This window comes from Macaca nemestrina, chromosome 1 (assembly GCF_043159975.1).
Source record: "Macaca nemestrina isolate mMacNem1 chromosome 1, mMacNem.hap1, whole genome shotgun sequence".
Classification (NCBI taxonomy): domain Eukaryota; kingdom Metazoa; phylum Chordata; class Mammalia; order Primates; family Cercopithecidae; genus Macaca; species Macaca nemestrina.
Genome location: NC_092125.1, coordinates 167361404 through 167374693, shown reverse-complemented (window position 1 = coordinate 167374693; position 13290 = coordinate 167361404). Strand labels below are relative to the sequence as shown.

The window sequence follows — 13290 nt, the reverse complement described above, 5'->3', positions numbered from 1 at the left end:
AATAAACGGGAACAAGACAAACCCCAGAAGTCTAGGTGGTAAACTATATGGATATCCAGTATGTAAACAGACTCTAAATGAGGCTGAAAAACTGTCTTATTTGTTCACAAAGTTCCTAAATTTACATATTTATTGAAAGAGAGAATGAATATGATCCTCCTAACAGCTGGAAAGGTAGGCAGAACAGAAATTAATAGCATTATTTTTTATTTTTCAGCCTCATTTAGAGTCTGTTAAGTGACCTCCCCAATAAACGGAAACAGTTTCTATGTCTTCAAGGGTACTAAAACATTAGTAAGTCAATAGGCAGTTTTAGTAGCTTCCGATAAGGGCAGGCATAGAGCGTTATGCACTGGTTTGAAAGGTCTGGCCAGGCAGGAAAGCAGCCTACTTTGAGGAGGTTACAGCTCAGCTAGAGGAGTCAGGCAGGCAGAAGGACGTGCAGGAGAGGCCAGTTGCTAACTAATTCTCCAGTTAGTGTGGGAGCATTTTGGAGAACCACAGCTCAGTGTGGTTGATCCAGAGGATATGAGAGGATAAGGAAGTGGTGAAAAACGAAACTGGAAAAGTGAGCAGGAACCTCATCATGAAGGGCCTATGTTAAGGGATTGGCCTTTACGCTGCAAGTGGAGAGTTACTAAGGGCTTTAAGCAGATAAATATATAATGCAACATTTTTAAAAATAGCTCTGATTGCAACATAGAAAATGGTTTACAGAGTAGGGAAGCTTAAAGACTAGTACTCAAACCTACAGAGCCAAATGGGAGGCTGCCTTGATATTCACGTAAAAGAGGACAGGGATTTATATAACAGATGATCTAGTGAGCAGTTAAAACATATTTGCAAGTCAGGATCAGCAGGAGTTAGTGTTTGACTGAAGGATAAGGGAGATGGAGGTTTCAGGCTTGGTCAAGAAGATAGGTGGTTGCACCATTTCCTGGGATCAGGAGCATTCTCTTACTACATGAAATAATGTACATGAAAGTGCTTTGCAAACTGTAAATATCACATAAGTATGAGTCATCTTGATTGCAATGGACAGACATGAATATCTTAAAGGAGCTCTCATTGCCTGGAAATAGAGACATGCAACCCTTTAATTACGGATGCCCTTCAACTTACAATGTCCCAAAAATTCCATCCTAATTTGAATATATTGTAAGTTGAAAATGCATTTAACATACCTAACCTACCAAACATTACAGCTTGACCTAACCTACCTTAAGTGTGCTCAGAACACTTACTTTAGCATACAGTTGAGCAAATCATCTAAAGCAAAGCCTACTTTATAATAAAGTGTTGGATATCTCATGTAATTGATTGAATACTGTACTGAAAGTGAAAAACAGAATGGTTGTATGGGTACTCTAAGTACAGTTTCTACTGAATGCATATGGCTTTTGTGCCATTGTGAAGTCAAAAATTGTAAGTTGGGCAGGGTGTGTGACCTGTAATCCCAGCACTTTGGGAGGCTAAGGCGGGCGGATCGCTTGATCTCAGGAGTTTGAGACCAGCCTGGACAACATGGTGAAACCCTATCTCTACGAAAAATACAAAAAATTAGCTGGGATTGGTGGTGAGTGCTTGTGGTCCCAGCTCCTCAGGAGGCTGAGATAGGAGGAACACTTGAGCCAGAGAGGCGGAGGTTGCAATGAGCTAAGATCATGCCACTGCACTCCAGGCTAGTTAATAGAGTGAGACTCTGTCTCAGAAGAAAAAAAAAAAAAAAAAAAAAAAAAAGGAGTAAGTGAAATAATCGTTAAGTTGAGGACCATCCATATAAAAACAAAGATACCTACCTACTGGCATTGCTAATAACTATAAATCAATAACTAAGCTGCTTTTATGTGCTAAGCACTGTTATTAAGAGTTGTACATATGTAATAATTCATTTAATTCTCATACGACCCTCTTTTACAGGTAAAAATGTTGAGACATGAAGAGGATTAGCTAGTAATAATGCAGCTGAGAGACAAACCCATACTCCTTGGCTCCAAAATCTGTGCTGTTAACCACTATAGTATATATCTCTCTATATGACAGACTAAAATCAAGCAAATTACAAGTTAAATTCTGGGTGTAGTGATAAAACAGAGAAAGGTGGAATGAATTAGTAACATTCAGAGTGTGGCAGTGAAAGGCAGTTTTTCTGCTTTCTAGAAAATTATTTTATCGTTTAGAGCAGACCTACATACACTCCATTCTATGACTCAATACTAAGACTGGAGTGCTCATTTCCAGTTATGCTCTAAATTTGCAATGTGCTGACTTTGTCACTAGATGTTGCTCTTGCAATGGTTCTGAATATCCGGACTTGATCCTGAGAGGCATTGCTTCTCCAGCGGTTTGGGAAAGTAAGAAGTGTATTAGTTTCCATAATCAATCAAATGTTTTGTTCTTTCTATGCTATTTGATTCTTAACTAGTGATTTATCAAATTGTGATTTTTAAAAATTTATAATAGTTCCATAAATAATCCGGTTGCACTCAAAGAGAAGTTTTTTGTTTCTTTTCTGTTACTTTCTATAAATTGATAGATTCTTTAACAGCAGTTTTCTAACATACAGCATTAGCTTTGCCAGCTCGAATTCTTTAAGGGAACCAATGCTGGGAATCTGTAAAATCTATTTTTTGCTTCTGAATGTTCTGTTCTCCTAAACTTCAGAAGTTCCATAATGATAAAGTCATGATGACATTATGCCCTATTAATGTTTCTTTATCTCCCTTTAGTCTTTGGATTGTGCAGTTTTAATAACTCCTCCAACTCATTCAACAATCCATCAGCTCAAGGTACCACCTATGCATGAGATTTACTTATATTATTTAGCTTTTATCAGATACCAGACTCTGGAAATCCAGGAGTCATGGAAGATACACTTAAATCTAAATCCATTATCTTGTCCCAAATTCACCCTGATGTCTTATGAACAATGTGAACTTCACATCAGAAATCAGAACACTTCACTTAACTAGCCTAAAAAAAATAGAAAGGAGAAAATAGAGAGAGAGAGAGAGAAGGAAAGAAGGAAAGAAGGAAGGAAGGAAGGAAGGAAGGAAGGAAGGAAGGAAGGAAGGAAGGAAGGAAGGAAGGAAGGAAGGAAGGAAGGAAGGAAGGAAGGAAGGAAAGAAGGAAAGAAAAAGAAAGAAAGAGAGAGAGAGGGAGGGAGGGAGGAAGGAAGGAAGGAAGGAAGGAAGGAAGGAAGGAAGGAAGGAAGGAAGGAAGGAAGGAAGGAAGGGAAGGAAGAAAATCAGAACAAACTGCAAGATCTTTACCCATCTCAAAGTTCATCTTGGGAAAAATGACTGGAAAGGGGCAGTTTCTGATACAGTTCACCACACTCCATTTATCACAACTGCTCCTCTCTTGATTATTCTGTCTTTCTTTTTTGCATCTCTCCAAGAACCCTGAGGCTCTTCCTTTGGCTCCCTATTTATATGTACCCCCACCTCAGGGGGCCACTTCCTGCCATGGCCTTAACTATCCCTACTTTTGTAGGGAACCCCTTAATCTATAGCTCAAATTCCTATATCTCAGTCTTCCTGCTCGATGTCTCCACCCAGATGTAAATCAGTACCTTAAAGTTCAACATGTAACTTAAAAACTCAGTGACTACTTAAAACTCCCCCAACAGGAGGGTAAACTCCTCATTTCCTTATTTCTACTCATGACTTCACTGTTTTCTCAGATATCCATTTTTAAAATTGAAAATTATATTTCTTTATGACCCCTTATCCAATTAAATGTCGAGTCCTGCGAAACCTCTGGGCTCTCTTCCAGTTGTCTCATTCTGTCCCTTTCTTGGCCTTACCTATTGCTTCTCATCAGAATGGGTGCAATTTCTAACTATTCTTTCCAGGTCTGTCCCTTCTCCAATCTATCCCTCCACATCCAAGCATTTTACTTTCTAAAACACTTTTCTGTTGGCCCATCTCACTTTCCATCTCTCCAGAAACCTTCACTGGCTCCTTTCTCTCTCTCTTTTCTTGCTTTCTCTCTTTCTTTCTTTCTTTCTTTCTTTCTTTCTTTCTTTCTTTCTTTCTTTCTTTCTTTCTTTCTTTCTTTCTTTCTTTCTTTCTTCTTTGTCTTTCTGTCTTTCTTTTCTGTCTTTCTCTTTCTTTCTTAGACAAAGTTTCACTCTTATCACCCAGGCTGGAGTGCAATGGTGTGATCTAGGCTCACTGCAACCTCTGCCTCCTGAGTTCAAGTGATTCTCCTGATTCAGCGTCCCGAGTAGCTGTACCACCACGCCCAGCTAATTTTTTTTTTTTTTAGTAGAGACAGGGTTCCTCCACATTGGTCAGACTGGTCTCGAACTCCCAACCTCAGGTGATCTGCCTGTCTCAGCCTCCCAAAGTGCTAGGATTACAGGCATGAGCCACCGCACCCAGCCTGGGTCATTTCTTTCTATGGAGTTAGGTACTGACTCTATAATCTTTGTCTGGATTGTCCATAATATGAGCATGGGGGGACTTCTATCTTTATTTTCTACAAATGTCTATAGCTAATATGCTCTTCTCCACCCAAATAGTCATCAAAGATCTTAATAAGCGTATTCAGTATTTTCTCATTTCAGTGCCTTTGTTCCTGTCATTTCTCTTCATTGGCAGCATCTACCATCCCTGACTTTTTAAATCCTTCAAAGTTCATCTGAAACACTGCTCACTCAATCAAGACTTTCCTACTTTCTCTAACCTGTAATTATCATGTTTCCTTTGGACTTCATGAAGTATACCCATTGTTCGTAATTCTCATTCTATATTAAAATGTCTATTACAGTTTTTAAAATAATTTGTCTCCCCTACTTTGTTTTAATTTTGGAGGTCATGAATATTTTGTATGATTTGATATGTCAACTATGCAGCAAGTCATAAAATAGGAAGCATAGGCTAGGTGTAGTGGCTTACACCTGTAACTCTGGCACTTGGGAGGCCAAAGTGGGCCGATTGCTTGAGCCCAGCCTGGGCAGCATGGCAATACTCTGTCTCTACAGAAAAATACAAAATAAATAAATAAATAAATACAATAACTTAGTGTGGTGTTGTGTTCCTGTAGTCCCAGCTACTCCAGAGTCTGAGGTGGGAAGATTGCTTGAGTCTGGAGGCAGAAGTTGCAGTGAGCTGAGATCATGCCACTATACTCCAGCCTAGGTGACAAAGCTAGACCCTGTCTCAAAACAAAGCAAAATAATGACAACAACAAAAACGAAGCATAGCGTTTAAAAGCACAGATTTTTGAAACCAAACGGTCTAAATTCTTACATTTGGAATCAGTCTCAGTTCTTCTACTTACTAGGTATGTGCTAGTTTATTGCTCTGTGGATCGATGTCATTTATATAATAGCAATATTAAGAGTACCTGCCGCACAGCCCTGTTACAATAATTAAATGAGATAATGCATGTAAACTGCTTACCATGAGGCCTGGCAGACAGTAGTAGTCACACAAAGAATGCTTACTCCTTGTCAGTATTCTTTTTATTGTCACTGTACAAAGTGGGCACAGAAGAAACTTGCCAGATTAAATTGAAGTTCAGAGGTTTCTAGCTAAAGACAAAGGTGGAAAGAAAAGTATCATATTAAATAGATGCCAAGTTAAAAGCCTATGATAGAGGAGAGGCCCAAATGGATGTATGTGTTGTTAACTCTGGAGCCCGAGGCCTCACATGGTGCCTGGTACATGGCACACAATTAATAATTATTGGTTGCACTAATGTAGTTAACAAAGAAGGTGCCATATTTGTGTGGCAATTATGAGGACAGGGAAGGTAGGCCGGACACTAAGGGAAGGTTCACTGTTACTGACTTCTGTGCTGCTACGATGATTCACACTGTAATGGAAAAGGGCCTGATTTTGTGACTATAGCTCAAACCAGCATGTCTTCTAGTACCTTCAATAGAGAGATTGCTGAATGTGGGTTTAAGTAGATTTCTCAAAGCACGTGCCAGTGAAAACACATTTTCGACTCTTCCTAAATACAGATTTACATAACACTGGGTACAGCTTAATCAGTTCTTTGGGACAAAATGGAGTGACAATGGTATGATTATGGTGGGTTCAGCCATATGCTACTATTAAAAGCTTTTCCTTAGATACTTTAAGAAAAAAGTTATATTAAAAACAGAAAGTAATGGGATTCCCAGACAGAATTCTGTGTTTAAATGGCATTAAAGCTGTGGTTCGAATCAACAAAAGCCAGGAAATCCAAAGTTAACCTTTATCCAGACTGTTATACCATTTTTTCCAACTGTGTGTGTCCCTGTGAGCAGCCCTCCCTTTGAATTTCCTGGCTCTGGCAACCAAAATCCACAAGTCGCTTTAAATTACAGTACTCTGGATCTGTTATTTAATGGGAATATATCCTGAGGATATATGCTTACTTGCAAATGCTTTTATGTGTAGTCACTGTAAATTCAGGAGTCATGAATCTGGTACTAATTTTTTTCCTTTCAAGCTCTTGGGATACACTTTCAGGCCAAATTGTGAGTCCTGCCTTATATCCAGGTAGAAGAACTTGTGTAACATTTGTGTTGTTAACACTGATAAAATTTAATATTAGAGCTTGTATGTCACAGTTATAATTCAAGTAAATTTCTAAAGGTTCTTTTTTTCTCTTTTCACCAGACATGGCGATGACTTGATTGTAACTCCTTTTGCCCAGGTATGTATTATGCTGGCCCTGGCTTGCTTTCACTGTTGCTAGTTTCTAAGTTTGAACCTGGCCATTTGTCTTCTTTTGGCCTTAACCATTTTAAACATTTTTCTTGTAGGTCCTTGCCAGCTTGCGAAGTGTGAGAAACAACTTCACTATACTGACAAACCTTCATGGTACATCTAACAAGTAAGCATTGACTTTTTTGTGGAGTTTGAATCCCTAACATAAAGGCAAAGTATTGAGCAGCAATTAAAAAATACAACTATTACATGGAAAATTGCCCTCTAAGCTAAGTTAATATACACATTAAAATTTGAAAATAGGATGGATCACCATAGTATTTTAGAACTCATACAACATTAAAAGTAACCTAGTCTGGGTCTTCTTAGTCTTTGTACCTATAAGACTTAGTATCCAGTAGGAATTCACAAATGAAAGAACAAGAGGAGGATTTTATTTTTTGTTGACTTTTACATTTACCACTTTGACCAGTAATGGCCATAAATTCTGTTAGAAGACTTTTGGAGTAAGTTCTTAATGAATTCAGATATTCAAACTTAAAATTAAACGTAGCAAAAAGTTCAAGTCCAATTTGCCTAATTTTTGATTTTCTATAAACAAATTCATGCAGTTTAATGAATAAGTGCAGGGTTATCTTCTCCTCCACCTTCACTTAATTATATGATCTTGGCATTTAAATTAATATTGCTGATCCTTGATCTCCATATCTATAAAATGAAGGGTTTGAACTTTATATTCCTTGCAGTAATACTCTCTCCAAAATCATTTCAAATCTATGAGCCTAAGCTAAAAGTTCTATTCCATTCACTCTTCTGCATGTTTTAAAAAAGTATCACAGAGGTCAGAGAGTCATAGAACCCATAATCCTGGAATGAGAGGGCTGGAGGAGGCCTTTGAGACCATTGATTCTCTTTGTTTAGGAGAAACCTAAGCTCTCAAGAATCCAGTGACTTGCTAACAACTGCCCCCTACTCCATAAGTTAGAGACCCATCAGGGCCAAAACCTACATCTAATTTTTCAGCCAGAGTTCACTACAGAGTATCCTATATCTCTCATCTTTGTGAAATTATTTTTTAGTCCTTTACTTTGCTTTCATACAAATTTTCATAGAATAGATTTGTTAAAAGTGGGAGTAAACCCTGCTTTGAATGTTTGCTTTTCCTTTCACTGTCTTATGACTAGGCTTTCTTGTGAGATGACTCTGTATACTCTGATCAAACTTCCATGTGAGTGATCTTTCTCACATGTTGTATGACTGTGTCACCCTTCAGCTTGAGGCATTTCAGCAGTCCGGTGTTATTAAGATAAAGTTTAAATGCTGGTGCTTGCACCCAAGACAAATTAATTTGATTGATAGTTGCTTGGGTTTATATTTAGTGCAACGTATATGAAATCTAGAGGCTTGTCCCAGCCTCTTTTGGAGTAGGACTCCATTTATGTATTTATTCATCTATCTATTTATTTACTTACTTATCTATTTGTCCATCCAACAAGTATTTATTTAGCACATACCATCCATTCATAGATCCATTCATGGATATATGCATTTAGCAAACAACTACTGAGCACCCCCATCAGTAGCAGGCACTGGTAATATAATAGTGTCCAGAGCAGACAAGTTCTCTCCTCTTTTAGGGCTTACATTCTAATATGAAATGCTGGGGGATGCAGTGTAAGCAATCAGACTAGGTCTCTAGCCACGTGGAATTATGTTCAATAATCATGGTCTGTTGTTCTCTGCATGCTCTCTTCTCTATCCTAATTATGGACTTACTGTTCTTTCTTCCTAAAATGTCTCTTTCCACTTGCCAGTGTCGGCTTGGCCAAATCCTGATTGTCTTTATGTCCCATCTCTAGTATCACCTTCACTGAGATGCTTTCCCTGACCTCACTAAACCTGGCTGAGTGGCCCTCATGTGGATCCAGAGTACTCTGAAAACCTTATCACTTGCTTTATGGATCTCCGCCTGCCACTAGATTGTGTGCCCCTTAGGAGTAAGAATTGGATTTAGTTTTTCTTGAATTCCCAAGAATAGCAGAATGCCTGACATACAGTTTGTGCTTCATAAAAATTCATCACATATATGAATTTCTGGATAGATAATTGTTGGAGGAAAGACCACCAATTATTTAGAAAATTATATTTGCAGGAGTGATCCCTTCTCTATGTTTTTTCTTTGTAGAATATGGCCTCAGGAGCCATGATTACAGGCTTCACAGTCCAATTCTACCCCCTCGAAAATGATACACTTGGGCAAGCTAATTACCCTCTCTATATCTCAGTTTTCTAATGTATAAAATAGGGTTGTTGTGAGGATTAAATGAATTGATATTCGCAAAGTACTTAAAACAGCATCTTGCACAAAGTAGGTGCTCAATAAATGTGAGCTATTATAACGGATCATTACATTTCTCTTGCTGAATCCAGAAGTGGTGTAACACTTTGGGGATTTCATATCTGTTATGTCAGCTTAGATCACCATGAATGATATTCATGGTATTGAACGAATAAAGGTATTGTTACTCCCACTCTAAGGGTAAGGAAACAAAACTTAGGGAGATTAAATGACTTCAGCAAGAATGTACAGCTTCTAGTGGGCAACAGAGTTTTCCTTGAAACCTGGAATCCTGTCACTGCAGTGCTCTTTTCATTTGCCAGACCTGTTAAGTCTTCTGGTTTATAGGAAGAAGTCCCTGGAAGGTTTTGGAACAGAAAGACATTTAGGAAGAATTTAAGGAATACCTGAAGATCAGAAAGCCTGAAGATAGAGACAGTAGCTAAAATAGTATTTCAGGAATTAAAGGGGGTATAACTCTGAACCAGATTGATGGAGATGGGAATAAGGGGGAAGGGATTAATATAGACACATTTAAAGGCTTCTTCAGCATGGCTGGACTGAGAACCACTACATTGCACAGCACTAGGGAGAAGGCCAGGTGGGTGGTGGTGTTCTCATTCTTATTTGTTAGCATGGGTTTGAGGATTTTTACCTCTGTTAGCAGTATTAGGACATTCAGCCTAACCCTGCTAATTAATATGCTGTGCCAACTGAAACTACTTTCTCAATAATCAGGTCTTTCCACACCCTTGAGGGTTTTGGTCCTTGTGAACTTTTAAGAACCAAGTACCCCAAAACCATAATTGCCATAGCATAGCTGAAGCACAGCCCTTCCCACACTCTAGCTGAGGACTACCCTTCAAATCACGGCCCCTTGTGTCGCCCTTGGTCCAAAGCAAGCCATACTTATCACACAAAGCAGGTCTCCAGTGGTAAGATAGTTGTATCTAATGATCTTTCTCAAATTCATACCCATGTGTACAGAGTTGATCCTGTTACGATTGCAAGTACTACCTTGTCACCAACAAAAATTCAAGACAGGGCACATTTGCCACTGGAGTTTCACCAAAGGGAGTTGAGAGTGGTGCAGTCCAGCTCAGATTCAGTCCTGAATAATGGATTTCAGACATCGGGAAGCTGAAATCGATGAAATCAATTAGCCATCTCCGGAGAAGACTGGCAGGGGCAGGTTGGAAAACTGAGTGTCCATTTAATGCACTCCATTTTATTTCTAGATAGTGAATACCTTCAAACAACTAAAGAAAATCCAAGAGAAGGAACTGAAGACAATAATGTTTGAAAGGAATGGATACAACATACAGAAAGCATCCCCCCACCCCAACACACACACACACACACACACACACACACAGAGACACACACACACACACAGACACACACACACACACACTCACACACACACACACACAGAGACACACACACACAGAGTTATCTTAACAGCTGAAACTGTAGAATTCATGGAACTCAGATATTTCTTTCTGGGATACTTGACTTCGGATCCAGGGTGCCATTCCCTGCCTTGAATGTAGCATTTAAGCAATAATTATGTCCTAGGAGTGGTTTTCATGAGACATCTGGTTAGTGTGGTTTATTGTAGGAAAAGGAACTCCCACATAGAACTATACTTCTCATAAGTCAAGATTTCTTTTATCTTTTGGCTCTGCTCTGCATAAAAGCAGTCCATTGTCTGCCTGTGCTTTACCACCCAAAGGGTGGAAATCTCAAAGTTCCTGTTGAGGTGGTTTCCTTGCACCTTCATGAAATATCCCATTGAGGGATGCTTGATTGGACCTGTATTTCTTGGCTGCAAATTAAAACCTACACTTCCTTTGTCCCAAGAGTTAATTTTGAAAATATGGCTTTCATTTAGAGTTGTTAATTCAGATAAGCATTCTTAAAGCATTTGCTGACTTTAAACAGACTGCTGTAGTAATCAGGTGGATGAGTGAGTGTGCCCACTGTTCAGTAGTCTGATAGCCAGGGGATGGAGCTGGGAGCAAAGAGGTGTCATTTATCAATCAACTCTGTCATCAACATCATGAATATCACCTGTGGCTATCAGGCAACCATGTAACTTCTTTGTATTAACATTCTTCCAAAGCATAATTTAATCAACATGTATGTAATCTTCAGGAAAGGATTAACAACCACTTACTTTTTTTAGGTGTATATCTATCCAAAATGTCTTTTATTGCTGTATGTACTTTGGCATGTGAATTAAATTAGCTGAGGATCATAAAATTTTGAGCATTCAGAGTTGGAATGAACCTAGTCAAATTTCCTCAGATTAAGTGAAGCAATATATGTAAAACTCCTCACACAGGACCTGGTATGTTGTAAATCACCAGTAAATGTTAGTTCCTGCCTGCTCTCCTCAAGTGAGGAAGAAACTAAGAGGTTCTATGAATTGCCCAAGGGCTATACAGTGGGAAGGTGCCAGAGCCAGGATTAGGATTCCTGTCTTCTTAGTCACAGTCCAGTTCTCTCTCCACTGTGCTATTCAGGGCTGGAAAGTATGAACTGCCATGGCCATATTATCTTCCCTATTTATATCACCGTCTTCAGCAATCAGCCACATAACTTTTTATGATTCTTTCATAAGTTAGGGACTTTGGAAACTGAGCAACCAATACCACTTTCCTCTGGCACTCTTTACAATTCTCTGTCTGGCATTCTCAACTTACAGAACATTGAAAATGTACTGAGCATCTTGTTTGCACCAGGTCTCACGAATAATTGACAAACCCAAATAAACATGGTCCCTGCCTTTCCAAAGCTTCCACACAGAGATGCTTATCTGAATTGACAACTCTAAATAAAAGCCATATTTTCAAAACTAATTCTGAGACAAAAGAATTTGCATAATATGTGTAATTTCCAAGAAGTCATTGAGAGAATTGGGCACTGTGATTAGACATGCTGTAAAGAAAGTAGAGATTTCCAACATTTAGGGTCTCCTAGTTCAGTGTCTTCTTTCACAAAAGTCTTCTTTGGAACTCAGGAAAAGGTGCAAGATAAAATTATTAAATTGTATTATTAATCCAGTACATATGTGTTGAGCACCTACATCATACCAAATATTATGCCAGATCCCTGTGTTACAGTTGTGCACAATGTTCAATCATTGCTTAAATTTCTCCCAGATGAGTTGAAGAGAAAGACAGGAAAATGGGAAATGCAATACAGAATGAGCAATGCAATGGTTCAGTAAGCATAGAAAATACAGAACACAGGTGAGGGCCACTCACAGAGGGAAGGCTCCTCTGAGGAGGTGATGCCTGAGCAGAGTCCTAGGACATATGAAAGAGCTAGCCATTTAAAGAAAAGAAAAGTATTCAACTGAGCAAAATGTGTGCAAAGGCACAGCAACAAAAGAGAGTGCTGTGTTCGAGGAACGGCAAGTGGCATATAGAACCAAGATTGTATGTGAAAAGGAAACCAGATAAAATATTCATATAGAGTATTTGGTTCTCAAATCACTTTCACATCAATGGGTTATTCAATCTACATTCGATTAACATTTTGGAGTTCCTACTATTTGCCAGGCAAATTGGTGGGACCTGAAGAGTATGTAAGCAAAGATATCAGAACTGGATCCTGCCATCAACAGGTCACAGATTACTAGTGGAGATAATATGTGCCAATATGGACTGTCACATGAAGAAATGACCCTAAAGATACAAATAAAGCACCATGAGAGATTAGAGAGACCACTCTTGGCTAAGAGGATGGCATCCTTTGGAGAAGGTTTGATGAGTAACTTAACCTTTGATGGGTAGATTGGTGTGAAGAGAGTTTCCTTTACAGGGGAATGAATGGTCTGAATAATGACAGGAAAGGGGCAGCACATATTCAAGGAAAAAGAGGTGATCAAGTTTGTCCTTGGCAAGTGTGAGTCAGCTCTGTTCCTCATTCATTCATTCTTCTATTCAATAAGTATTTACTGAATGCTTGTCATATGAAGGACTATCCTGGGTGCCAGGGATCAAGCAGTAAACAAGTTGTTCCCTGCTCACATAATGTTTACATTTAATCTAAGGAACTATGTATTGAACACTAACTAGACAAAGCCTATTTAAGCTATAATTTTAAAGTGCTACAAAAGAGAAGTACAGGATGCATGAGAGCACACAGCCAGTCAGTGGTCTGAGATGAAATGTCGGGCAATGAGGAATTATGAGAGATAAGCTGGAAAAAGGATATTGGGGCTAGAGAGCAAGGACTTTGAATGCCAGACTAAGGATTTTGGAATTTAAT

General features: G+C 38.8%; 1 protein-coding gene across 4 annotated transcripts in view; it reads left to right on the top strand.

The window, feature by feature from the left end:
• The window catches only part of LOC105498452 (phosphodiesterase 4B), a 585501-nt gene that overhangs the window by 460023 nt on the left and 112188 nt on the right, over positions 1-13290 (top strand). For all 4 annotated transcript variants that reach the window (XM_011770587.2, XM_011770584.2, XM_011770589.2 and 1 more), the window contains 2 exons: positions 6621-6657; positions 6767-6837. In XM_011770587.2, the coding sequence (XP_011768889.1) occupies positions 6621-6657; positions 6767-6837 (108 nt within the window). The remainder of the gene's footprint in view (positions 1-6620; positions 6658-6766; positions 6838-13290) is intronic.